This window comes from Sinocyclocheilus grahami, unplaced genomic scaffold, assembly GCF_001515645.1.
Source record: "Sinocyclocheilus grahami isolate Dianchi unplaced genomic scaffold, SAMN03320097.WGS_v1.1 scaffold51.1, whole genome shotgun sequence".
Taxonomy (NCBI): Eukaryota; Metazoa; Chordata; class Actinopteri; order Cypriniformes; family Cyprinidae; genus Sinocyclocheilus; species Sinocyclocheilus grahami.
The window spans coordinates 1,062,443-1,089,131 of record NW_015505230.1 but is presented as its reverse complement, the minus strand read 5'-3'; the positions used below and the strand labels follow the sequence as shown (position 1 = coordinate 1,089,131).

At 35.6% G+C, this 26,689-nt stretch overlaps 1 protein-coding gene across 5 annotated transcripts in view; it reads left to right on the top strand.

Annotated features, from left to right (window-relative positions):
• npnta (nephronectin a) overlaps window positions 1-22,467 on the top strand; it is a 52,001-nt gene extending 29,534 nt beyond the window's left edge. For 2 of the 5 annotated variants that reach the window (XM_016269298.1, XM_016269302.1), the window contains 10 exons: window positions 2,473-2,565; window positions 7,468-7,587; window positions 9,631-9,750; window positions 11,496-11,630; window positions 14,016-14,138; window positions 16,475-16,921; window positions 18,967-19,056; window positions 20,770-20,868; window positions 21,328-21,587; window positions 21,680-22,467. In XM_016269298.1, coding sequence (XP_016124784.1) covers window positions 2,473-2,565; window positions 7,468-7,587; window positions 9,631-9,750; window positions 11,496-11,630; window positions 14,016-14,138; window positions 16,475-16,921; window positions 18,967-19,056; window positions 20,770-20,868; window positions 21,328-21,587; window positions 21,680-21,790 — 1,598 coding nt within the window. In that variant the 3' untranslated portion in view covers window positions 21,791-22,467. The remainder of the gene's footprint in view (window positions 1-2,472; window positions 2,566-7,467; window positions 7,588-9,630; window positions 9,751-11,495; window positions 11,631-14,015; window positions 14,139-16,474; window positions 16,922-18,966; window positions 19,057-20,769; window positions 20,869-21,327; window positions 21,588-21,679) is intronic. The other 3 variants (XM_016269304.1, XM_016269303.1, XM_016269301.1) reach the window with 2 other exon arrangements.
• Window positions 22,468-26,689: the final 4,222 nt, after the last annotated feature.

The following is a 26,689-nucleotide window of genomic DNA, read 5'->3' as shown; positions in this document are numbered from 1 at the left end:
GTTAATGCACGATTAGCATTCGCCTGCTCATTTTGTCTGCAGTTGCTCTTCACTGTAACATCACTGTCATGGAGATAATATGAGGCAGATGGGCATCTTTGCCCAGAACAAATAAACTCATTAAAGCACTAATCCATTTAGGAGTGAAGTGACACAGAGCTGCATTTGGCTCTCCGTGGATCAAATCAATTTAATAAGATGCTAATTTTCAACGGGGGTCTCTGTAAATGAGAATCTGCTTACCTGCTGTTCCCGAGGCCTGTCAGGAATCCATTATGGGGCATCAAGTATCGTAAAATACTTTCAGACAGAAAGATAGATCTGCTTTTTGGTGAATGCACGTCTAGCAATGTGTCCTCTGTGTCATTCTATCTATAGTTCACGATAAACGCTCATTTTATTAAAGGGATAGTTTAATCTGAAAATTCTATCATCATTTACTCACCTAAATGTTCATTATTTGGGTAAACTAACCATTTAAAGGGAGCATATAATGGAGCTTCTACGGTTTGCTGCGATTATTTTTAATATCATGCATAAATTGTCATGACTACCTGACAGATAACAAAAATAGATGTTCTAAGATAGTGTCTTGTCAAACTCTAATCCATTTGGCAAAATAGTTAGATATCATATGGGTTATCTTATTTCAAATCTACAACTTTTAGTGGGATTGAACTGAATTCTGGCTGAGTTTGGGCATTTTTCAATTGGTTAGGCTGAGAGATCATTTTAAACCTGTTTTGTTCATATTGATGTTTACATGATGCATATTCTGAACACCGACTTATTCTAATTGCAGAAAATAAATATAGATAAAATATAGTCTTAAAGTTATGCCAGTGAATTGTACAGTTCAGAGAAAGAATGAAAAATATCATGTAAGGCTAAACTATGACTTTTCTGATGCAAGAAACCTTGACTAAAATTAAATGTAGTCTTCAGGGCAAACATAAAGTAAAATCTGGAAAATTTGGTTTCTTTGATGTTTTCCTTATTGTCTTCCTGGTACAAAATCATAAAGCTCACATATGGACGCACAGTTTTCAAAAGCTGACAGTCTACATCATGAATGTTTGATTTTCAGAATGCCGGGGGCATAATAATGGTTAATGTGTTTTGTTTTTTGAAAAACACTGTTAATTTCTGTGTATTATTTAGGAGTCGGAAAGCCAAGCGCAGCTGAGGGGATTATATGGGATTCTTTACATGTCGTCATATAATTAAGCTGTAAAACGCCAGCATTGTTCTGTAACACTGATGTCCCCTTCCAGTGTCAGTCACAGACAGTTGTTGGTACTGTACTGGTTATTTTTAAAAGCTGAAGACTATGAACACATTAAATACCAAAGGCCACTATTTTTAGGTTTCGTCTTTTTGTTAATTGTCTATAATAACGTCTGCTGCTCCAGAAGAAAAGGGGTCAGATTTTTACAGTCATGATGGTTGGTGCTCACTATGTAATTATGCACTTTTTTGTTTTATCCAAAAATACAAAAACATCTGATCAGGATCTGTACTATCCATTTTCTGCAGACCAGGAATGTAACCGTACCCTTTCCTTCAAAGAAATCATGGAAGCAAAATTGACTTGTGCTTTCAACATGAAACAGCATTGGCAACCCATTTATGTTTTATTTTTGAGTGAAACAGGAAATTTGACAGTAAAAATTGTCTTTATTCTTTAAAGTCTTTATTTTATCCATCAGAAATGTAATGGATTGTGAAGATGGCTCTTTATATCACAGATGGTTGTAGGGGCCATAAAGGAAAACAAATACATACTTGTTTCTTTATAACCTTCATTGATTTTTCACAATAAAAGCTGGGGCATATCGAGTCAACATCATAGCAAAATTTAGTGTGTGTGTAATTCACATTAAGTCCAGGAATGTGTTTTATATGTGTATATTATAATAATTATATATGTATATAGTCCCACCAAATAAATATATATATATATATATATATATATATATATATATATATATTCTGTTGGACATGCACTAATAAATCACACCGATATTCCACATTATAAGACCAGGAATGTATATAAATCATTAAGTAAATAGGGTAATTTTTTTTTAAATCAATGACTTATAAAGAAAAACAGTATGTATTTGTTTTTAATATTTTTATATTCATTTGTTTTTATCAAAATATAATGACTTTTTCCGCATCAGACATGTCTCTCTTCTGATGTTACCAAGGCAATGTGGGTGAGTTAATATTAATGAATATTATCATTTCACAATCAAGCCCCGTCCTTCATTGTTTAGCTCTGAACCTGCTGAAGTTAAAAGCACTGCCAGTGCCGTTTCATTCTATCTACTAATTTGCAAATAATCTTTTCTGAATGATGTTATTATTCTCCTCTACAGGAATACGGACAGCTCAAAGGAGTGTTTTATAAATGTTTTTGTCCACATTATCCTGTGTGCTGTTACCTGTCTGTTTTCCTCACTCCTAAAGAAGAGCAGGGCTATGTTAGCCCCCCATTATGGCACAGTCACCCTCCCGTTTTTGTTCCCATGGATCACCAGCCGATTGCGGTGCCTTCGGAGGGTGAGCTAATCCTCTGTGTGTGATTTTCTTGTAAGACTGCTTACCGGATGATGCCTGCGTCTGCCCCAAGTGCCACCCCTCTGGCCCACATGCATGGTGCAGTCTGCTTAGCCCAGCGAGAGTGAATACTTTCCCTTTTGCAGATCCCCAAAGCCTCCACAGGCATGGCCGGAATGACACGGAGAAAGCCATGCATGCCTTGGCAGAAACACGCACACATAAGCCTTTAAGAGGCTGTTCCATTTCACCCTGCTCTCTTTCTCTTACACACATATCCTGTCTGTGTCTGTCAGTTCCTCTGAACGTCTAAAGCAGGGCATCTTTCATCTGTGAGCATTCAAGTGGCTGCCCGGCTGCTCTCCTCCGGTCTCTTTCTATTTAACCATCTGCCTATCTCCTCTATCTCAGGCCCATCTCTAATTCCCAAACAAATATCCTGTCATTCAAAAAGTGTCTGTCATGTTGTTGTTGTCTGCTTCTGAGGTAATTCTGTTTGTGATTTTTCAAACAGATGTGTAGTTTCAAATGAACTGACCATGGAAACAGTAGCCAAAATTCCAAGTTAATGCAGTCATTGTTTTTTTTGTGGTGGTAAAATTATATATGTGTTTTTTTTTCTTTATTGATTTATTGATTCATATTATTATTAACATTTTTGTCTCTGTCTGAACACTGTATACATAATGGTGGGGGAGGGACAAAAATGGCATTTTATAATATAATATACATTTATATACAGTGGTGTGAAAAAGTGTTGGCCCCCTTCCTGATTTCTTATTTTTTTGCATGTTTGTCACACTTTAATGTTTCAGATCATCAAACAAATTTAAATATTAGTCAAAGATAACACAAGTGAACACAACATGCAGTTTTTAAATGAAGGTTTTTATTATTAAGGGAAAACATCAACACTTTTTCACACCACTGTATATAATCAATATGTATAATAATAATAATAAAAAAGCAGACATTTAATACTACTACAATTATTATTTTTATTATTATTATTACCCTAGCAACCATTGCATGAATGAACACTACATTCTTCAGAAAATGACAAATATATATTTTTTTTGATTTTGCACAATTAACAATAACTGTAGTAACTGAAGGACACACTGGTTACCATGGTAAATGTTTTAAGGGTGGTGTGATGGTTGATAAATAATCTCTTCAATCATTTTTTTTTCTAAATATTGTTTCTTCGCTGATCTTAAGTGCAGCACTCAGAATAGGCCGTGGTCACACTTTCCATATGGAAAGTTATTTAGTCTACCTGCTCTCTGTTCTGGGTTTTCAACACCTTCACACCTCCTACCCTCTAGTTTCTCCCCTCAGACTGGACAATTTATTTTTTTTATTTCTTATCATTAGCTCACTATGTGTTGCTGCTCAGAGCTGTCTCTTGTCAAGTACGGCTATTCTGGGAATGTGACATTTCATTTCTGCTGTTTTCAGCTTTATTTGAGTGAGCAAATGGCCAATGAGTCTGCTGTGATGGGTTAGTCTCCTCTTCACCTCTCTAGACAGAAGCACAAGTTGCTTCATTTTTCTTTCAGAGATTAATTTGTCTACATGCTGCTCAGAGAGATGAGTTACTTCCTGAACCACTGAGACGTCAGAAAACTGTAGAGGAGAAATGTAGACCAGAGGGAAAGTCAAGGTAGAGATGTAGATGTGGTTCTGAGATTTTACAGATGATTTGATATCGCGTGTTATAATGTGTAATACTGATTAGATATTTAGTTTTCAGGAACTGAATGCTACATAGTTATTTCTTAAAGGGATAGTTCACCCCAAATTTAAAATTCTGTTACTATTCACTCTCGCTCATTCCAACCCATCTTACTTATTTCCTGAAAAATAATAGCAGACGTTTAAAGGGATAGTTCACCAAAAATGAAAATTACCTGAAAATTGATTTACCCTGAGCCCATCCAAGATGTAGATGAGTTTGTTTCTTCATCAGGACAGGTTTGGAGAAATGTATCATTACTTCACTTGTTCACCAATTGATCCTCTGCAGTGAATGGGTGCCGTCAGAATGAGAGTCCAAACAGCTGATAAAAACATCACAATAACCCACAAGTAATCCACACCGCTCCGTTCCAATTAAAGTCTCGTGAAGCCAAAAGCTGCATGTTTGTAATAAATTAATCAAGCTGTTTTTAACTAATCTGTTGCTTGCTATCCATTGCTTACTCCTTGTCTGAATCAGGAGAGAACTATGCGCAGATCAAGCAGTGTTTACATGTCAAACCAGTTCTAAACAAACATGTCGGTGGATTTTGATGTGAGAGGAAAACAGAGGATGGAAGTTTTCATTGTAGGAAGCGTTATTATGGATTATTTTAGCCAGAAGCGACATTTTAAAGTTAAAACGCTTTAATGGAGGATTTGTTTCATACAAATACACAGCTATTCACGTCACAAGACATTAATTGATCGACTGGAGTCGTGTGGATTACTTCTAATCCTTCAAGTGTTTCTACTAAATGTATCATATGGGGTTGGAAGACTCCAAAAATAGCGCATAGGTTGTTTGAATCATTTTGATGTTTTCTCGACATCCCCGTCCCCATTCATTATGTTTAAAGCATCATGAGGGTTCAAAAGTGATGACAGAATTTTTTTACGTGTGAAGTTTTTAAATATATTTATATTTTCATATGAATTTTAGAATTAGAATAATATATGAATACTTTATTTCATTATTTACTGATTGCATGATTAATCACATTTTCAACTATTTCTACTTATTGACAACAAAGTGTTGCAAATGCGCAGATGAAATCTACAAGAAAAGAATGTGTCAAGAAAAGGGTCAGCGTTAGTCAATTATGTCCCCAATCATCATGAAATTGCTGCCTAATTATGAATTTAAATGCAGTCTAAGTGTGTAATCACAGCTTCAGCAGCTCAGAACTGTGTGCTTACAAAGAAATGCCGCACGGTTTGAAAAAGTGTTAAAGACTCATCTCAATTTTTCATGCAAAGATTTTAATTGCATTGAAATGGTTAAACTTTGAAAACAAGAGATTTATGTTGTCTTTGTTTAGAATATAATAGTCGACTCTTGCTAAGATGATTTGGGAAGTGATTGTAGCTGTTCTCACCCACCTCTACTAATCATTCCAGCTGAGAGACCTCCCACCGGTGCCAATTACCATTAATACACTGTGCCATTCATCTATTTAAATCTGTGCCACCTGTCAAATGTAGGCAGCAAGCGGTTCGCTAGAATGCATTCTGTGCATAACCCTCCGCTAAAGATGGCGCCATTCTCTCTGAACTGGGCCATGCCAAAGACACTCATGTACAGCAGCCAGGAGAATCTATTTTCAGTCTGGTGCAAATGAGACTGCAGGCATCACGCTACGTGTCTGGCCTGTAAACTTGACTGTGTACCTTACAATATTGAGATCTAAGTGATATGTAGCCCAGCTGATGACCCACGGGGCCTAGACTTTAGGATATATGGTTGAGCACGGAATAAAATATAGCCAACCCTTGTGCTTTTGATTTCAAATAAAAATGAAGTATTGCTTTGCCTCGGTAAAGGAAAAACCTCTTGAATTTTTTTATTTCTAGCTATTAACAAACACGGGCTAACAAACAAGAAATAATTTGAGGAGTGGATAAACAATTAAACAACCACTTAAAGCTCAGAATATATAAATAAATAAAACATTATTTATCAAGTAATTAAAATATATGAATTAATAAAAAAGTCTGTGATAAATGAATTGAAAATATAATATTTTGACTGTTTGTAATAATAAAATCACAGCTTTTTTGTACATTGCTTTATCAATGGCACAAAATAGTCTGTTATTAAATTCTGTCATCATTTTTTTTTGGTAAAATAGAAAACACTAGATATTCATAAATTATCCTCAATTATAATATGTCTAAAATTTTGGAATTTTTGGAAACTTTTCAGTTCAGCACAGTATTGTTTTTGTATTATTATTATTATACTATTATATTATTTATTAATTAAATTAGCTTTCATTGTTATAGTTTCTGCTTTCATTTTAATTTTAGTTGATGTTTTAGAAATGTTTTTTTTTTCATTTTTATTAGATTTTTTATATTTCTTTTTAACTTTCTTTTTATTTCCTTTTTAACTTTAACTGTACTAATTGTAGTACTTATGCTTATTTTATGTCAGTTAGTTGCCAATTAAACATTTTTCATTTCTTATTTATTTATTTATTTATTTTTTATGAAAACCATTTTTAATCATTTTAGTTTGATTAAAGTTAAAGTGTTTTAGTTAACAGAAACAATACTTTCAACAATTGCAAAATAAATTATTACAGATTTGATGTTACAAAGTTAATGATAATTGCTTTAAAAAAATTTTAATGTATTTTATTATTTTTTTTATATGGATTTTACTAATTTATTGCCCTATTTTTGATTTGCCCTCTTGGACTGGCACTCAATCTGCTGTCCTGACGTTATGTTTTAAAGTAAAGTTGTCACATTATGACAGTAAGGATAGTGTTCAAAATCTAGAAATTGGTCAACAGCTTCTAATTTTAGAGTATTTTGAAATATTCAAAGTCTGGGAATGAGCACGTAATTGACCTCTGCAGAGTTGTCAAAAGGAAGACGTTCTCTTTCTGTGTGTCAGTATCAAAACCCAAAGTCAGACTCAGCGTGTTGGAAGCTAAAGTGCAGGTTTGTGTCCTGTGGAGTGAGATGCTGAGGTGGGCCTGTCCAGACACGGTGGTCTGCGGCTTCACCTTCTTCCCGCAGACGCCGTCTCACAGGTTTGAAAGGATTGACCTTTCAGATTTCAGATTTGGTTTAAGCCTAATTCCTGGACCGCTCGGCTTCCCCCTCTCACACGAGGATGTTCTAACCTCTCCCTCTCTGTTCTTCTGTCTGCAGACTTGAACGAGTGTGGCCTCAAGCCTCGGCCATGTAAACACAGGTGCATGAACACATACGGGAGCTACAAATGCTACTGCCTAAACGGCTACATGCTGTTACCTGATGGGAGCTGTGGAAGTGAGTCACATCTCGTTGTTTTGCACGTGGTGTCCAGCTGTGTCAATCACTGCTTCCTTCAATAGCTCTTCAACGCTCAGCTTGAAAAGTATGATAGTGCTGCCCAGCAGGGTGAACCTCAATGTGTATATATCGTTTCTACAAGCTAGATTTCCACAGGCAACATACGTTTCAAAAAAAGCTTCACAAAGAAAAAAAAATGGAAATGGAAAATGCAAAAATTGAATAATGCATACAACATAATATTTCATTTAGAGAAGAGAACAAAAAGCAGTATTGTCTTCTGAATTTTACATTAAACTATATAATAAAAGTACACTATTTATTTTATTTTTTATTTTCAAATATGCTTTTAAAAGTTTTTTTTTCCTTTAGAAAATATAACATTATTCTTGTTAAAATAGTTTTATTTTTATAGTTTCATTTAGAGGAGATTAATTTAATTTAATTTAATTTAATTTAATTTAATTTAATTTAATTTAATTTAATTTAATTTAAAATGTACATTTAAAAGTTTTTTTCCCTGTAAAAAATTATAAAAATTATCTTGTTAAAAAAGTTTTATGTATGTATTTATTTATTTATTTTAACAAATATGCATTTAAAGGGTTTTATGTTTCATCTGCAGAAAAAAAAAAAATCAAAATTTTTCAAATTGTATTTTGTTTTATTTTGTATTTTTTAATGTGTGTTTTTATAGTCTCTTCTCCCATACACAAATCATACTTAGAGCTCAGGGCGTCCCTCAACCCTGCAGAGAGCTTTCAGACGACTCACAAAAAATATGAGAAAGCTGTGAACTTCAACCCTGCCAGTAAAGGCTAAGTCTTATTGCTGACCTCAAGCGATTCTCACCACAGCAAGTGGCTCGTGCCTGTGCTTGCCCGGTGCTAAATGTGTTTCCAGAGGCCTGGAGATTCCACTCTCTGATAAATATGTTCTCACCTCCCTACAGCTCACACTTCAGCAAATGCCACTGAACCACAGCGTTAATCAAAGTGTGGAGCGGCTCCTGTGACGTGGGTGCTACAGTGATTGTCAATGCTTGGATCGCAGATTATCGCGTAGTTTGGAAAGGCTGGGTGTTGGTCTGATATGAGTCTGCACGGGTCTACGTGTCTGGCTCAAATTATTCATAACTTCAAGCAATTAGATTGAAAAAAATAAATGGCTTCAGCACTCAATGTCATAAAAGAGTCAAATATGTCGACTTGTAAATCCAACAAAATTTCTAGTTAGTATTATTTTTCATTTTTAAAAATAAATAAATAACATGGTACTCTGCCTGCAATGAAAAATATTTATTAATAAAAATAAATTTAGAAAATATAATTTTTTATAATATAATCTACTACTACTACTACTAATAATAATTATTATTATTATTCAACAAATAAACAAAGTTGCTGAAAACATATAGATCAATACTGGGTCAGGATGAAATATCTCAAATAAAAATAATATTAAAATGGCAGTCTAAAGTGAGTTTATTTATTGATCTTAGTACACAAGAATATAGAGATTTTGTAACACATCCATCCATCCCCTCCTCATTTTATTTCCTTCAAGACTTTAGGGAATAATTGATTTTATTTTAGTTTTTCCACCTGCATTAGCAGGAACGATGTGCCATCTCCTTTCCTCTAGAGTGTTTCGTGGAAAATGGGTTGTACTGTGACGACCCCCTCGACACAATTTGAGAATGTGGAGTGGAGTTTCTCCGCAGGGCTAATAGATCACTGCACAATCTAATAACACAAGGTTATCTGCTTCACTGCCCATTTTCTTCAAGGCCATGAAGCTAAATGTGGAATAGTCTGTTCCCTTTTCTGACCTGTGGCCGTGCACCCCATTTAATGGCTATTCATCTTTTGTCTATTCTCTTATGCCTGGCTGCTTATATATGGAACATCTGTGGGGGCATTTTGTTTTTCATGTATGTCTTTTATACTTACAGTAAGTGGTTCTGTGTTGTACTGAAAGTGGTGGGAATATGTGCTTGTATGAAAAGTGCTAAATCTGGTATCTGTATGTTTCTGTCAGATGCCCGGACATGCAGCATGGCGAACTGCCAGTACGGCTGTGAGGTAATGAAAGGAGACGTTCGCTGCCAGTGCCCTTCTCCAGGTCTACAGCTGGCTCCAGATGGCAGGACCTGTGTGGGTATGTGTTCATGCACAAGCTGATCACAATTCACAGCTTAACTCACAACTTTAAAAGAGAATCAAAGTCTCCTTGAGCTTTAGAAATAAAGTCCATTGTTATTTTGTTGGAAAAACTTTCCCCCAGTCATTAAAAGTGGCAAAAAATTAGCTGTCAATAAAAAGTGTCATTTTATAAATAGTATATAGGCCTAATATATATTAATTTGTAAATGATATATACATTTCATATATATTATATATTATTTCTAAATGAATAATTTATAAATGTATATATTTTTTCCCCTTAAAATTATATAGATTATATAAAATTATATATATTATTTTATAAAAACAAATTAATTTAAAATATTTATTTATTATTCATATTTTATTTTCAGTCCTCCAACTGATAACAGACACTAGCAATGGCATTCATTAAGAAAAAATGTGTAAATAAATATTATAAATGTTTTATAATAATAATAATAATACTTATATAAAATATAATATATTACATGCAATAAAATGTATATATTTCTTTATGTATATTTTTATTTTATTTATTGAAAGTATATATATATATATATATATATATATATATATATATATATATATATATATATATATATATATAACTGTTTATATTATGTATTTTGCATAATCATTATGTGTAACTATATTATGATATATAATACTTAGAATACTAATAATACATTAATAATAATTGAATTCTTATATACTTTATTTTTAATGCTTTTAATGACAGATTTAAATATATATAATATATAATGCTAGAAATGCCATTTCCAGGGAAGGAACATACTGATAAAATGTATAAGTCTATCTTGAATTGCACTGTAATTTTTTTTGTTTTTGTGGCTGTCAGAGAAGATGACAAAATTTTACTATTACGAAGTATCACAAAACACTTTCATTTACGGCTGCGCACCTGCTACAGAACCTCCTTGACAACATAGCTGTGCTCCTTTCTTTTTGATCCGGTAATTATGCTTTAAGTGCTTGGAAATTTCATTGTGGCATTTGTTAATGACTGCTTTAATAGCATGCCATAGTCTCAGAGAGCACATCTTACATAAAGATTTATAAGAATCACATCTTAACCACACAGTTCACTAAATCACAAACGGAATGCAACAAATTGAGTCAGTTAACTTGTGGCACACACATATGTCTAGCTCCACTCTTTACATGTTTCCCACCTTTCTGCCCTTTATCTGGAGGCTATGAGGAGGGGAGCGTAGAAAACAGTGTGAGTTTTTTAAAAGGGGACCATCAATCAGAGACTGACCATCTTAATGTTTCACAGCACAGGTGTTCAACTCTTCAGGTATTTCAGCAGAGGACTTTTACTGCTCCGAGGAGGGCAGCTTGTGTTCGATGGATATCTGTACACGCACACATAAGTGTCGAGTTTGCTGCACGCTGCTCTCAGACTCCTGCAGAGCATTCACACACTGCTTGATGCATATCGCAATTAAGCTAAACAGTAAATGCAGCATATGCCAACACAAAATATCAAAGTATGTAAGGAATAATAATGTGCAAAGAGCCAGTAAACATCTCAAAAATTAATCCTGACAGCATTATGCAACATGTACATTCACAGATCATGAATAACAGTAGTAATGAATTTGACTGGACAACTTCAAGAACCAGAGTTTAATTCACTGAGACCTTTTTAATTGAACCTGAGGAGCTTGTAAAAGAGTGGAGAAATAATGGATCAGTGTGTTCGTTTTGCAGATGTGGATGAATGTGCCACAGGTCAAGCGGTTTGTCCACGTTTCCGTAAGTGCATCAACACATTTGGGAGTTACATCTGCAAGTGCCATGATGGCTTCGATCTGCAGTTCATCAACGGGAAATATCAGTGTACAGGTGAGCGGTTCTGAGTGAATGCAGAGGATGTGTTTGTCATTACATTCACTGACAGCCAGAAACATTTCGAACAATGTGATTTAGTAGTCTTTATTTGATTTGAAGATTCTGAAACACTGAAAACTTTGCTTTTGTCTAGAGCTTTATCTAAAAAATATTTTTAAACTTAACTCACATTCCTGCCAACCGCAGACATTTTGTGCCAAGTTCAAGTTTGAAATAATATAGGCCTAGTGCCAGTTGTTTTAAACAACATTTCACGGTTTTCAGTTTTATAAATGGATAACAATATCGCTCTGTTCCAAAACTTAGTGAGTTGCCTGTATGAGGCATTTTCAGGTGTCAAAGGTTTGCTTTCAAAAAGTGGGCAGTGTAAAAATGCATTGCATTGGCAACCTTGCATTGGCTAGTTGTAAGAAATTATTGCATGTATCCTTCACAGACACGATATTCCCATAATGCACTGAGAAAAAATGCCTGTTCAAAAATGGAGCGTTATTGTTATACTGTATCTTGTTTTAGATCATCAAAAGAGCTTTTCTTATCCAATTAGTACTATGCCAAGTAGTCATGCATCAAAATTTTGGCAACCGCAAATATTTGTCTGAAATAGGAAAAAGGAAAAAAAATAAATGAAATCGTTTTGTTTAATTAGCGCTTCTCCAATGGTGCGTTTTAAGGGTGTCAGTGTCTATTTCATGCACACAATGTGGATAAACTACAACAGGAGTAACACAATATGTCCGTTGTGTGTAGGCATGGGCCGATTACCGGTTTCACGGTATACCGCGATTTGAAAATTTCACGGTTTCAAAACCGCTAATATTTTCCGTTATACCATTCCTGCGGTATGCGCTGTTTTTCATGTCACCTCAAAGACTGAAAGTGTAGGAATCCCTCAGGTTGAGTGCAGTGTAGAGAGTAACACGAGCGGTCAGTCACGTGTGTACAGTGTAGGATGGCCGAACTTAAGGAGCTTCCCCTGGAACTTACGCGATCGGCAACCGGCCGTTTTTTGTCTCATTGCAAGCAACTCGTCTCTGTTCTGGACTTGCACAAACTGCGTTGCAATGCAATCGTTTCCAAAATGTCATTTATGTGAAAATATGAAGTCTGTAAATGCCCGTTAACAGAGGCCAGAGACGCTGAAGACGGACGCACAGAGAAAAATACTGTACTGTTCATGATGCACAAACTATTGGAAGAAAATCCTCAATACTGATTTGGGGGTTGATATGAATGTTTCTGAGGGGAACTGACTGTCTTCAGAAAAGTTCACGTGGTATTTTCTTTTAATCTCGTCTCTGCATAGTTCATATTAAAGCAGTGTTTCAGCGCAGCGCTGCTTTGTTTACAGCGGTAACCAAGGAAAAGCAGTATCTGGTGTTCCAGAAGCGCCTCCTGCTGTCAGAGAGTGAATCTGCGTCTCATTCAGAGCTTCTGCTGTTTGCTTCCTTCATGCATGTAGTATAATTTCACAAAGCTCATCAGAACATTCTGTTTTTGCTTCAAATTGGGTTATTATTAAATCAAATTATGTATATGAAATTATATAACTAAATGATATGAAATTATATAAATGTTATGTATATGAATTAGATAACTGTAATTACAGATTTAGGTTAAATAAAGATGTCAGTCTTAATTTTTCTTCTTTTTAGGAAACAAATAAAAAAATTAATAAACAAACTCTACTGTTCCTAATATTCTGTATAATAATGTTGCTCAAAAACAAAATATATTGTGTTCAGCGGATTATTATTTACATTTTTTTTACCCAGTCATTTAAAAATAACACATTTTAAAGCTGTAACGACAATACCGTGATACCGTGAAACCGTGATATTTTTGCTTAAGGTTATCATACCGTCAAAATCTCATACCGGCCCATGCCTAGTTGTGTGGATGCTAGTGTTGGATTAACAATATCGACTTCTTGATTTTAACCAATCTTCGTTTTGATTAACGGTTATCGGTTAAATCCCACGATTTATGTTTTAGACTATGCTGTTTTCAGTTGATGTGTGAACAAAATCGTACCCATCCACTAATCGCAATAAGCTTCTGTTTTTTTGCAATACGTCTCATAAGTGTTCAAATTCTGAAAATGTCATTGTGAAATTCAGGCAGGAAATAGCATTTTGGCATTCCTCTCGCATAATAATTTCTCACGATATGACTTTTAGTTGTATTTTTGATCAGATAAATGCCGCCTTGGTGAGCATAAGAGACTCCATCGAGAAACAAAATAATCTTGCTAACCCCAAACTTTTGAATGGTATTGTAGCTCGCTAGGATTTAGAAGAGAGACTGATTTTTATTTTGAAAACTGCCTTATCTCAAAGAGCTGATCTTTTCTGTTTTAATGATTTTTTTTTTTTTTAGATGTGAATGAATGCTCTTCAAATCAACACCAGTGTGGTCCATACGCCACCTGCTATAACACACCTGGTTCATTCAAGTGCAAGTGTAAGGATGACTACAGAGGTGTGGGCTACGACTGCAAACGTAAATATGCAAACCAAAGAATTACTGCGATTGCATCTTAAGAGCTCGCTACACTCTTAAAAGCAATTTTTTTTTATTGCCATCTATGGTTCCATGAAGAATCTTTAACATCCATCAAATAAAAGGTTCTTTATAGTGAAAATGGTTCTTTAGGTTATTAAAATGTTCTTCAGACTAAGAAAAAAAATGGTTCTTTTAAGAACTGATCACTGAAAGATTCTTTGAGGAAAAATGTTTCTTTGTGGAGCCTTTATTTATGAACAATCTGCAATGCTACAGTGGATACAGAAATCCATAAAAATAACTAATTTGGATAAACGAACACACTCCATGCATAAACTAATCACATTACAACTCGGGCAACAATTTAATTGGTCCCCATCTGTTCTCAGTTGCGGTGATTTTGATTAATTTAGATTAAAAGCAGCTGTATAAAGTAAAATAAGGTGGAACGGTGCTTTCAAAAGCACTTCAAGATAAAGGTTTGGAAAGGCTTAAGTCAGGAATCATTAGTATAGAGGCTTTCCAGCACAAGAGCTGAGGCAAGGTTATCATTAAGAGGTGGAAGGCATACAGTCGTCCCTGGAAAGGAGATAACCAAGCAAAAGGCTGATCACAGACGCTGGCAGGAGATTGATGGACTCTGAAGGAGCTACAGGCCTTTTTGTGCCAAAGACGGATCTGACTTATATGGGAGGGTGACAACAAAGTAATGACATGATCTAGTTGCAAACCACTGCCTCTTAAGGTAAAACACTACAGGCAAAATTACTGCTTTTTCATGCACTGGTCAATTTTTAGATTTTGCTTCCATAACTTCTTTCAGACTAGTGGAAAGAAAACATCCAAAATACATACTCAAGTGTTTATTACACTTATTAATGAACAGACCCCAATTTTTTAACATTAGTGTCTATATACATATACATCTATTCGTTTTCTTTTACTGTTAATGTTTTACTGTCTGAAATGAACAACAATTTAAAAGAGAGAAATTACATGTCTGGGTATATATGGTTTAGAAAAAAAATTATAAAATGAAATATTTTTTTAAAAATTGCTGGCAATAATTTCCTGGTGATTATTTCAAAGTTTAATAGTATATGGCTAAAGGAATTTTTTGTTGTTGTAATAGTTTAGATCTAATGAAAGAAAATCTCTCTCTATATATATAGTCTTGCGAATCGTCTCATTGTCTGGAATTCTTTTGTCTGCTGTGACTTTTGTCAGGAGTGACTTGAGGTTGATAGCTGCCATGTTTTTAATCTTCGAGAACAAAGAGACTCACTGTGAGCATCACATGACATCACAGCTGTACACTCTCTGCTGCTTTTACACACCACTGTCAGCAGCTTGATCTGTGTAGCGTTATGCCTGCACCGCTGCAGTCTTCTTGATATTGTTATTATTTGTTAATTGGACAAAAATACAGTTGTCGTGAGTTTGACACCTGATTTAATCAATGTTAAACCAATGAGGCAACACATCCCTCCTCAGCATCTGGTCTAGAAACTTTCATCCAGGTGTAACTCAGAAGTGCTGAAAGGGTTGAATTACTGGCATTTTGGGAATCGTATATCAAAGCTCCTGTGAAACCTGAGATAGCATTTTCACATTCATTCCTTTAGTGTTTCCTCCTTAAGGACGACACAAGCAGGAGGGTTTACACTTCTGGTAATCATGTCAAATGTGATGGATGGCTTTCATGCATTCATTGTACACATGAGCTGAAACCATCCTTTTTATTTATTTTTTTAAATGAATGCTGAAATTTCTACTGGAGCCTAAATTCATAATGTCAAAATGAATGGTCTTTTTCTGATTATAATTAATATTTGAGATAATTATGATGAATTGCATAGCTAGAGTAACTCAAATATACAACACAAAAAATGGGGGAAATTTAATAAATGGTTTTGACAAATATGTGAATATTAAAAAAATGCTTAAACCAGCTTAAACTTGTTACGTCAGTCTTAGCTGGTCTCAGCCTGATTAAGCTGGTCCTTTGGCTTGTTTTAATTTTTTTTCTTGCCACTTTTCAGCTGGTCAGTCTAGATGGTGTATTATTACTTTAACAACACTTAACCATGTATAGCAATGTAAATAAATAAATAAATAAATATATAAAAGATTTGTATATTTTTTAAATATAAAAATACAATTTGGAGACCAACTTGACGAAAAAAAATACAGGCGAGTCCAAAATAGTTCTAGGTCTTTAAGGGTTAAACCATCTGAATGCCAGCTAGGCCAGGTTTAAACCTATGCAACGAGGAAAAAGACTTGGTTGAAACTTCAAATTAAACCAAAAATCCTGATTGTTCTCCTTTTAGCTATCCCAAAGGTAGTAATTGACCCACCACGACCTGGAAAGACCACGCCGAGCAACAATAATAAAGGGGGCAATAAAATTCCAGGCTCAGACCAAAGGAGGACCACCACAACAATCAGACCACCAGTGACGGCTAAACGGATCTCACCTACAACAACAACAACCACCACCACCAAACCTCCTCCAACCAAAAAAATCACCCCTCCAGCAAGAGTCCCAGCGACCACCACCCAAAGGCCTCTCATCCCGACACGTAAACCCCCTGTGGTGGTGACAACCAAACCTAAGGTCCCGTCCCGCCAGCAACCCACCACAACTACCTCAAAAGCACCGGTGGTTACAGCGGTGGTTCCCTTTATCCCAACACGCAGACCTTTCATCCCGTTTGTGACGCCAGTTGATAACAGCATCAAAGACATTACCCAGAAACAAAGAGGGGACGTTCACAGTAAGTAAATCTGCTTCAGTATTATTCAGATTCAGTCACAATCCCTCTGTCTTAAAGTGTGGTCAAATCAATGACATTTGGGCGACTCACCCAGAAGTTACTTTTAAAACAAGAAAATAACAAACTTGAACCCTTTGCCAAATCTGCATGGGGAAATCTATCGGTCTCACACAAAATTGCTGATCACTTGGATTCCTATAGAAATGACTGGATTTCACTGAAAATGTGCCAAACAGCAGTAAATGTGACTGCAGCTTTACTGTAGAATGTGCATGTACTGTACAGGGGTGTCCAATCTCGTTCCTGGAGTGCCAGTGTCCTGCAGAGTTTTGTTTTGAACTGCCCCAACTAACTTGGAACTTTCTAGTAGTTCTGGAGATTACTTGGTCCTGAGGAACATGATTAGCTGGTCCAGGTCTTTAATTAGGATTGAAGCTAAACCAGAGGTGTCCAGTCCTGGTCCTGGAGGGCCAACATCTTGAAGAGTTTAGCTCCAGCGTATCTCAACATAAATGCCTGAAAGATTGATGTGAGTCTGAATACCTTGATTCAAGTACAGTTAGGGTTAGAGCTAAACTCTGCAGGACAGTGAACCTCTAGGAGCGAGATTGGTCACCCCTACATTAGTTGATCAACCTGAAAGTCTTTTGAGCCTGAATTGAGCCAGAGTTTTATCAGATATTATTGCTGATTTGCCATGTTATTGAAACAAAAACTTAACAAACATTTGATTTCAGGAGTTTTCCCATGTTCAGGTAGATTGGAGCTAGGAAACAGCTGCCAACTCACTTGCTTTAAAGCCCTTTCGTTCACTTGATGTTGTCTTATGATGTAATCTTATGACCTCTACACATGCTTCTCTGTGAAATCTATAATACCATAGGGTGTCCCATATCAATTTATGATTCAGAAGCATACTCCCAAGTGCCTCTATGCCACCTCAGTGCACTCTTTGCTGAGCTCGCATTAGTCTACGCAACAGTCCATGTTCCGTTTTGTAACCAATGTGTGAATTCAGATGAGAACCGCTGAGTGCATCATTTGGGACTGGGCCATGAAGGCCTTTGGATCTATCCAAGAAAACCATTTCCAGGCCCAAAGGACTATATTGTTTCCTTCATGTTCATAAACTTTTTTTGGGCATATCTTGGGCTTCCCACAAGGCAGATTTTTCAGGGAAGCAAATTGCATCCCAAAGCCTCCAATCCAGATGACAGCACCTAATGAAAACAGAAGACACCTAGAGAGATTACATTACCAGTCGGCCCTGCCTCAGGACATAAATCAGATACTCTGCACTGCCTTCGAGGGCTCAAATAGGCCTAATAAATAATGATGCCTCTGAAAATAACAGTGGGGAAATAAAGCAAGACTCCTAGGGATGAAGTATAATTATGTCTCCTTAATCAATTAGAAACAATAACAAGCATGTCAAAGTTGTACAGCCCCAACATGAACACCTGCAGGGTTTGGAAACAACCCTAGGGAGAAGTTGGTTTACTACATGTTCTTATTAGGTTCGAGGACAGGCTGCACATAATGCTTCACAAGCAAAGACTTGAGGGATAATTGAAATCAATAGACTAATCACAGACTTGACTTCATTCCAGCTGTTATCCTACTATATATTTGATGTACACACTCTCACATGTCGCCAATCCTCCATGAAGTCTGTTTTTCGGTTATGGGTTAAATAATTGAGGGAATAACTGTCTTGTCCCCAACATTTATTTGTTTCAATTAAGCCATAAGGCACAAGAGGCTGTGCAAGCCCTTTAGTCATGACTATATTCACAATATACTGTAGTATCTTACTGATGCAGTAAACAGCACTTTAGCAATGCCATTTAGTTGTCATATGTCATATTCAGCATGTGTGTGTATATATATATATATATATATATTTTTTTTTCTTGCATATACAGGGGGTACGGAAAGTATTCAGACCCCCTTAAATTTTTCACTCTTTGTTATATAATTTATTGCCTACTCATGGTTGGGAATCACTATAGTCTAAACTCTTTGTTTTCTTTTCTCCCTTCTAGTACCACGAAATCATGGGCAGAACAATGTGCTGGGTATCGATTTAGATATTGAACTGGGAAACACAGAAGAGGAGCTGAAGGATGACCCAGGTAAGAGACGGCTGCTTTTATTTTTGCTTTTGTTCAATAATTGCTGCAGTCTGTAGATATATAGAAACAGACATACTGTACTGTATGGGAACACAGTGAGACTGTATGTTTGTAATGATATTTGCCTCCCAGGCAGCTTGTAGGTATCTTGACGTATGACGTCACTCCAGATGAATTGGCTCAGTGGTGTAAGGTGAACAGCTTTCATAGGCCTTCATGAAAATAACCCACGCTTCACTGATCCCTGTGGGAAATTCAGGAATAGCACACTTCTGAGTTACTTTTCATTTAGCAGTTTCACTTACGCGGCTTGCAAGGGCAGTTCCCTTGGAGCAATCTGTTCAGTGTGTTGCTCAGGGCCATGATGATAAGAGAGGATCTCAGATAATGGGCTTCTTGAATTGAACCCGTAACATTGGGAATACCAGCTTAGAGCTTTAACCAATATTTTGATTGTTTGCAAACAGGGTGTGAAATTAACACCCGCCACCAGCCACATGCTTTATTCTGTTTTCTACCAGTGTGGAGGGCAACCTATATAGCATTGATATCTGTCAAGACAGGCCATTGATTGGAAACAAATTAGATTTTTTTTTTTTTCCAAATAGGTTTCCGAGCACAATATTAATTTGAACTGTGTATTTATTTCCTTTATATATGTGAATTACTTTAATTCTGAAGAAATATTCCTCCAAACTAACAGACTTTTACCAAAATGCCAGCTAAAAAAAGGTAACAAATATGTACCTTATATGTACTAATATGCCATAATGTACAAAATTATTAAAATATATTTAAAAAATGTACCTCCCAGTGACAGCTTTTGTACCTTTTATTCTGAGAGTGTACATTGCATTCAGAATGAATGAATAAATAAATGAACAAACAAGCAAAGAAATAAATAAATAAATAAATAAATTTGTGGTAATTTAGAATATCTGGTAATAATTCCTTAGTTAACTACACTGGTTAACATGAACAAACATTTAAAAAAAATCTTCTAATGCATTAATTAATCATAGTTATTGTAAAGTGTTACAGAATATTCTTTATTCCATAAAAGTAAAATTCATTAAATGTATGGAAATACCCCATATTTTGTGTAACTTACATTCTACAATTTGAGTACAATGAAAAATGAAATGCTTTATTGACAACCATTCTTATGTATTTCTTTACATTTTATTTCATTTTAATCCCTCCTTAAAATTTAAATTCTTCAATTGTTTGCTTCCTCATTTATTCAATAAAATGTGAATGTTGCACAATCCTGCTGCTGCTGGAAAAAAATGTTAATGTCCCACACTAATTGTGAATGTTCATATTGAAAAAATTAGTATTTTTAATGCTAATTTCATGATAAAACTTTTTTGTAGTTCAAAGTAATTTCTAAAATTGCATTCTAATTCTTGTCATCTGAATTTGAGTAATTGTGTGATCTTCCACAGAGACTGAACATCTGAGCTGCTCTTTTTAATTCTACAATTGTTTGCTTCCTCATTTATTCAATAAAATGTGAATGTTGCACAATCCTGCTGCTGCTGCTGGAAAAAAATGTTAATGTCCCACACTAATTGTGAATGTTCATATTGAAAAAAATAGTATTTTTAATGCTAATTTCATGATAAAACTTTTTTGTAGTTCAAAGTAATTTCTAAAATTGCATTCTAATTCTTGTCATCTGAATTTGAGTAATTGTGTGATCTTCCACAGAGACTGAACATCTGAGCTGCTCTTTTGACCACGGTCTCTGTGGATGGATCCAGCGCAGAGAGGGAGACCTTCACTGGGAGACAACAGCAGATCCTTTAGGTATGGACCATTTTTCACTGTTATTTTTATTTATTTATTTTTAAATAAAATGATATTAGGTCAACGAGAAGAGAAAGTTTCGGATGATAAAAAAAATATAATTAAAAAGCTGCAGGGCCATTCAAATCTTTGTATTCATGTTTCATGCTGAATGTTCATAATGTTTTCATTCATACCTTCATAAAAAACTTCATAATGTTTTCAAGACATTTTCATTTGATGAATCTAGAAAGGTCAAGTGTGGTGAATATTTGATATAAAGTACAAAAATGTCAAATACACTTTTTAATAATTGCATATTAATAATTAATACATATTAATAATTAAAAAATTTTAAACATCAAGATACGATTTGTATATTTAAGAGACTCCTTGAGGGTCTACAAAGGTCCTCTTTGTGATGTAATTTCCTGTTTTCTGAATAAATTCATCTTTTAAATTGGCCTTGGTCTATGGCAGGTGGGCGGTACCTGACGATCTCAGAGGGCGGAGAGAAGAGAGGTGGGCGTGGCGCTCAGCTGATCCTCCCCCTGACGATGCCCTGGAACGAGGGGAACCTGTGCCTGGCCTTCAGACACAACATGGCGGGGCACCACGTGGGCATGCTGCAGGTGTTTGTCCAGAAGGGACGGCAGCACAGTCCCTCTGTCTGGGGCCGAACGGGAGGAAACGGCTGGAGGTCGACGCAGATCACCATTTGGGGCAATGGGCTAGAAAGTGTAAGTGTCAACACTGAAAAATCTCACATCACCATTTGAGAGCCGGTCGGCTGGAAACCTGCATTGGTGTTTTTTGATTTATGCCATTACAGGTGGTTGTGAAGGGCGAGCGGCGGAGAGGCCGTAAGGGTGAAATAGCTCTGGACGACATGAGTCTCAAACGAGGTTCCTGTCAGGAAGAGCACAATCTGAGGAGACTTTAACACCAACAGCACCACTAACAGAGACTTTTAATGCCAGCTTTACTCACGGTACTCTAGGAAGACGCACACCGTACAGAAAGGGACATGATTTCCTGTCAATCCCGGTACAGTTACAGTATGGTGCACTTCCTCTGGCCTTCCTCAATGGCTACAAGTGCATGTTCCAGCTTAATAGAGGGCTGCAGGGATGACATATTTTTGTAGGCCAAATCCAAACGATTTAGCACTTTAGGTTCCATCGTCCTGTAGTCAGTGGTTTTTTAAATGGGTTTTTGGTGAAATGCCTGGTTAAACACAAACTAAAGATATTTTCACATTTTATTCTAAGGCATAAAATACATCAATAAAACCCCCTTGTGATTTTTTTTTTTACTACATAATTTTATTTGTGTTGAAAAAGGCAGTTGCTAACAAGTGGCAAGATAGGTCTATAGAGGTTGACAGGGACATTAAACGATATCGCGCTGAACAGAAAAACATCTACTCACTAGTCGCTTTCACAGCCTCAGTGTGTTTATAATGCTGCTCTTACAAACTATTCCAACTCAGACTTTCAAGGGAAAGGTTTTTAAAGACTAAAAGTGTTATTAGAAGTGTTATCAGTGGTAACGCTGAAATCATGTGACCGTTGTGTAGTTTGATTACCTTTTTACTTCTGGTGACTGGACTTCAAAAGTCGTGAATTTTGAAGATTTTTTGAAATTTTTCAAAATTTGTGAAGAGTATCATGATGAACAAAACGTGTAAGAATCACAAACTTTTGTTGGTCACAGACTTTATTTTCTACAGTAATCCAAAAGGCAATCGGGTTTCGTCGAGGGAACCAGGGTGATGCTAGGGGTTTTGTAGGGTTGGCCTACAAAAATACAGCATCACTGCAGCGCTCTATTGGATATGTCTAAAATGTCAGAAGTCTGAAAATAAACTTTTGTATATTTTAATTTTGTAGATGTAAGATTTGTCTCCCACTTCAAAGATTTGTGTTGAACTGTCGAGCAGACGTCGTCATGCCATTGTAAACACAAGTTGCCCAGTTTAACTGTTTATTTGCCACCTGAATGATTAAGATGATCATGATTAACAAAACGTGTAAGAATCACAAACTTTTGTTGGTCACAGACTTTATTTTCTACAGTAATCCAAAAGGCAATCGGGTTTCGTCGAGGGAACCAGGGTGATGCTAGGGGTTTTGTAGGGTTGGCCTACAAAAATACATCATCACTGCAGCGCTCTATTGGATATGTCTAAAATGTCAGAAGTCTGAAAATAAACTTTTGCATATTTTAATTTTGTAGATGTAAGATTTGTCTCCCACTTCAAAGATTTGTGTTGAACTGTCGAGCAGACGTCGTCATGCCATTGTAAACACAAGTTGCCCAGTTTAACTGTTTATTTGCCACCTGAATGATGATGATGTCCTTTCAAAATACCTTTTTTAATTCGGCCCACGTGCTTTAACCAGCTAATCTGAGTGACGAACTATTTTTGGTGTATTATTGTAAATGTATTCATACAGTGTATATATATATATATATATATTTCAAATATGCTTTGTAGGTGCATATATATGTGAATTGTCGTATAAGTGATGCAGGACAATGTTTACATGCCACAACCAAGTTTTAAATATTTAATTGACGTATATTGTTAAGTACAAACCAGTGAACTGTTCTGAATTTTACTTATTAATGGCTGTATCAGCCATTCTGTATGATCACCACAACCATGGTTACCCTTTAAGACTGCGTGTTGAATATGAAAGATCTTGGTTTAATATTCAGGTGAAGCAAAGGTCTCCAGATATTAAAAGGTGTGAACGTAAAATATATGTCTTGTATTTTCTTCATCTTTTCAGTAACAGTTCAGAGTAGCTTTTTCGGTAACGAGTTTTCACAAAACTGTTTTTGTCATGTTGTTTTGCACACACAGCTTTACAATTTAGCAAGTAGGGGCAATAATTAATAAGCAGCTCTCCAAAACTATCCTGTCTCTTATATGAAGAAATAGGGAGTCTAATTCAAGTAGTGAATCAGTTCAGATGCTGCTCATATTCATTTGACTCCCTGTGATGACTGCTGCACAGCACTTCACTTTGTCTTTTTTGTAGCAATATATGTATAAAATCATTACATTTGAACATCATTATTACTAAAATTATTAATAATTTTAGAAAGTAACAGTTTAGTTGAATGCTGTTCGTCAGCATGTTTTTGAGTCAGTTATATTAATTATGCAAATGTATCTTTTCAGATGCTGTTTCAATGGGACACTGCTTTTGTGCTCGAACAACACTGTTCTGTCTATTAAAGTCTGAAAAACATTGGGGCACATTCATGAAATGTGCAGAACAATTGTGTAAATCATTCAAAAAAGCGTTCTTGTGTTTCAATTCAATTCAATGATTTGCATACAAATTTGCTCTTGCCTGCATTTTCCTTGCACAAACTAGGCCCATTTACTGCTTTTCTTTCAGCCTTGATCTGAATCAATGAAACTCCCTATAGAAACAATGTCCCATTGCAAGAATTATTTTTTTTAATCTGTAAAATGTTGCATTTTGAAGTGGCAGCTTTGAGTTGTTTATAAAGAAACGCATTTCTCAACAGTCCCAAGATTTCAAGGACAATCATGCCTCGACCGACCTCCGCTAGAATCCAGGTGATTGTTGCTTATGCATATATTTGAAATAAGAAACTTCTGATGTAAATCCATTATTGTGGCAGTTGTTTCATATAATATTAATGAAAATTAGTCATTTAAATATTCTTTTTATAATTATATATACTGTATATTCACACATACACACACAAACATAATCGTTGTGTGTGTATACTCTATTCTTATAAAATATTTTACCTTTATACTTTCAAAAAAACCTCAGCGAAAATCTCCACTAGGCTGTTTGAAAAACTTTCGCAGAAGATTAGTCTTATAGAGTTGTGTTCCTCTGAAGGCGCAACATTACAGCCAGTAGGAGTGAATGATGAGTGTATTTTTATGTTCCTGTATGCTCTGGGCTGGTTACCAATGAGGTTCAAAATCCTGCAGTTATCTAAAATATTAATTTTATTGATCCCCGAGGGGAAATTGTAAAGATAAGCACATTTGGCTCTGAACTTACTGTTGAAACGGCAGTGGTCACCTCTAGAGACAGTACATTGTGTGGAGGTGAAGTATGTACTTGCAGTGGCAACTTTATTTGGTGCTCTTACTTACAGTAGTCTTACTAACTCCATCTTTTGCCTTTAGCACAGCCTGAATTCTTGCAGTATGGAAACATTCTGCCAGGATGTTCTAGTCCGTACTGACTTGTTAGCCGAAAATGTGTTTCCATCTCTTCCATACAACATTGTACTGGACTGAAAACTCCCAGTGTCCGAGGCAGAAGATAAAGGCACTTTGTAACATGACATATAATGTGAAAGTCTGGTACAAATGGACCCATGCTTTCAGGAGCAATGCATATGCAAATAATTGGTTTTAAAGAAATAGTCCACCTAAAAATAAAAAAGGCATCACTTAGCCTACACTCATTTTAATTCCAAACCTGTGCGATATTCTTTTATTCAAGAAAGAAAAGATGCATCTTGAGGTAACATATTTGAATATGAATGAGATGCAAAAGAGGGGAAGATTTTCAGCTAATAATGATTCAAATTTCAGTCAGTCCGTTCCATAAACAAACCGCTTAATTCCCCATCACTTGCACTGAATGCCAAAAGTAATGTTCAGCAAAGTCTGCAAAACATCTCCGAAGAAAGAAAAGATGCATCTTGAGGTAACATATTTGAATATGAATGAGATGCAAAAGAGGGGAAGATTTTCAGCTAATAATGTTTAAATTTCAGTCAGTCCGTTCCATAAACAAACCGCTTAATTCCCCATCACTTGCACTGAATGCCAAAAGTAATGTTCAGCAAAGTCTGCAAAACATCTCCTTGTGCGTTCTACGGAAGAAAAAGTCATACAGGTTTGAACATGAGGGTGAATAAATTATTACAGAATTGTATTCTTCTGAGCAAACTATTTATTTTAAGGTGCTAAATGTCTGCCAAGAACATCCCATCATTTCACCATCTAGGCTGTATTTTTGATTCCACTGAATTAAGCTCCTGTATGTATCCTGTAGATATTTGCTACATTTTCTTAATATTTGCCAGCCCAGGTATGTATTTTCCCCAGTTTTCACATACCCGGTGATCCATTATAGTTCCTCTTCCTTTTTTTAACTGTCAAAAGTGGTACCCAAAGTGCATTTCTGAATCTACAAGCCTGTTCACATCAAACGACACACTGAATTTGAAGAAAGCCCTTGCACACTAATGTGGTTATTTAAATTTTCTGTACCTTTCTGTAAGGTTGGATTGGTCTAGACATTAATTATGCGTTCTCACCCACAGAATTTCATCCACAATTTATCATGACTCTCTCTGGCTGTTTTTGACAATGTAGGTGCCTGAGAATTTCACTATTAAACCCTGTTCACAATGTTTTTCCTCTGTACTGACACGGATTTCAGACTGCTACACAGGATTTTTAACAAGAGAAAATGTATTACGGGGCTTCCTATGGATTGGATCATCAACATAGCCATTCGACTACTGGTTAGCATTATCCAATAACTCACAAAACTTAAGGTTAAAAGGAAAGTCATTTTAGAGGAAGAGCAAACTGGTTTTGAACAAACTGAGATTATCTTTTTAAAGTAATGTGGACTCACAATAAAACCAGGAACATTCATGAAAGTAAACAGGCTAATAAATACTAGAATGGGACTGGAAACTTTCAATTTGGTGACTTTTGAGAAATAAATCTATTTAAATTTGAAAACTACAAATTATGTTTTTTTTTAACAGCTATTGTAAAAAAAAATAAACTTTATTTTTGTTGATTTGTTTG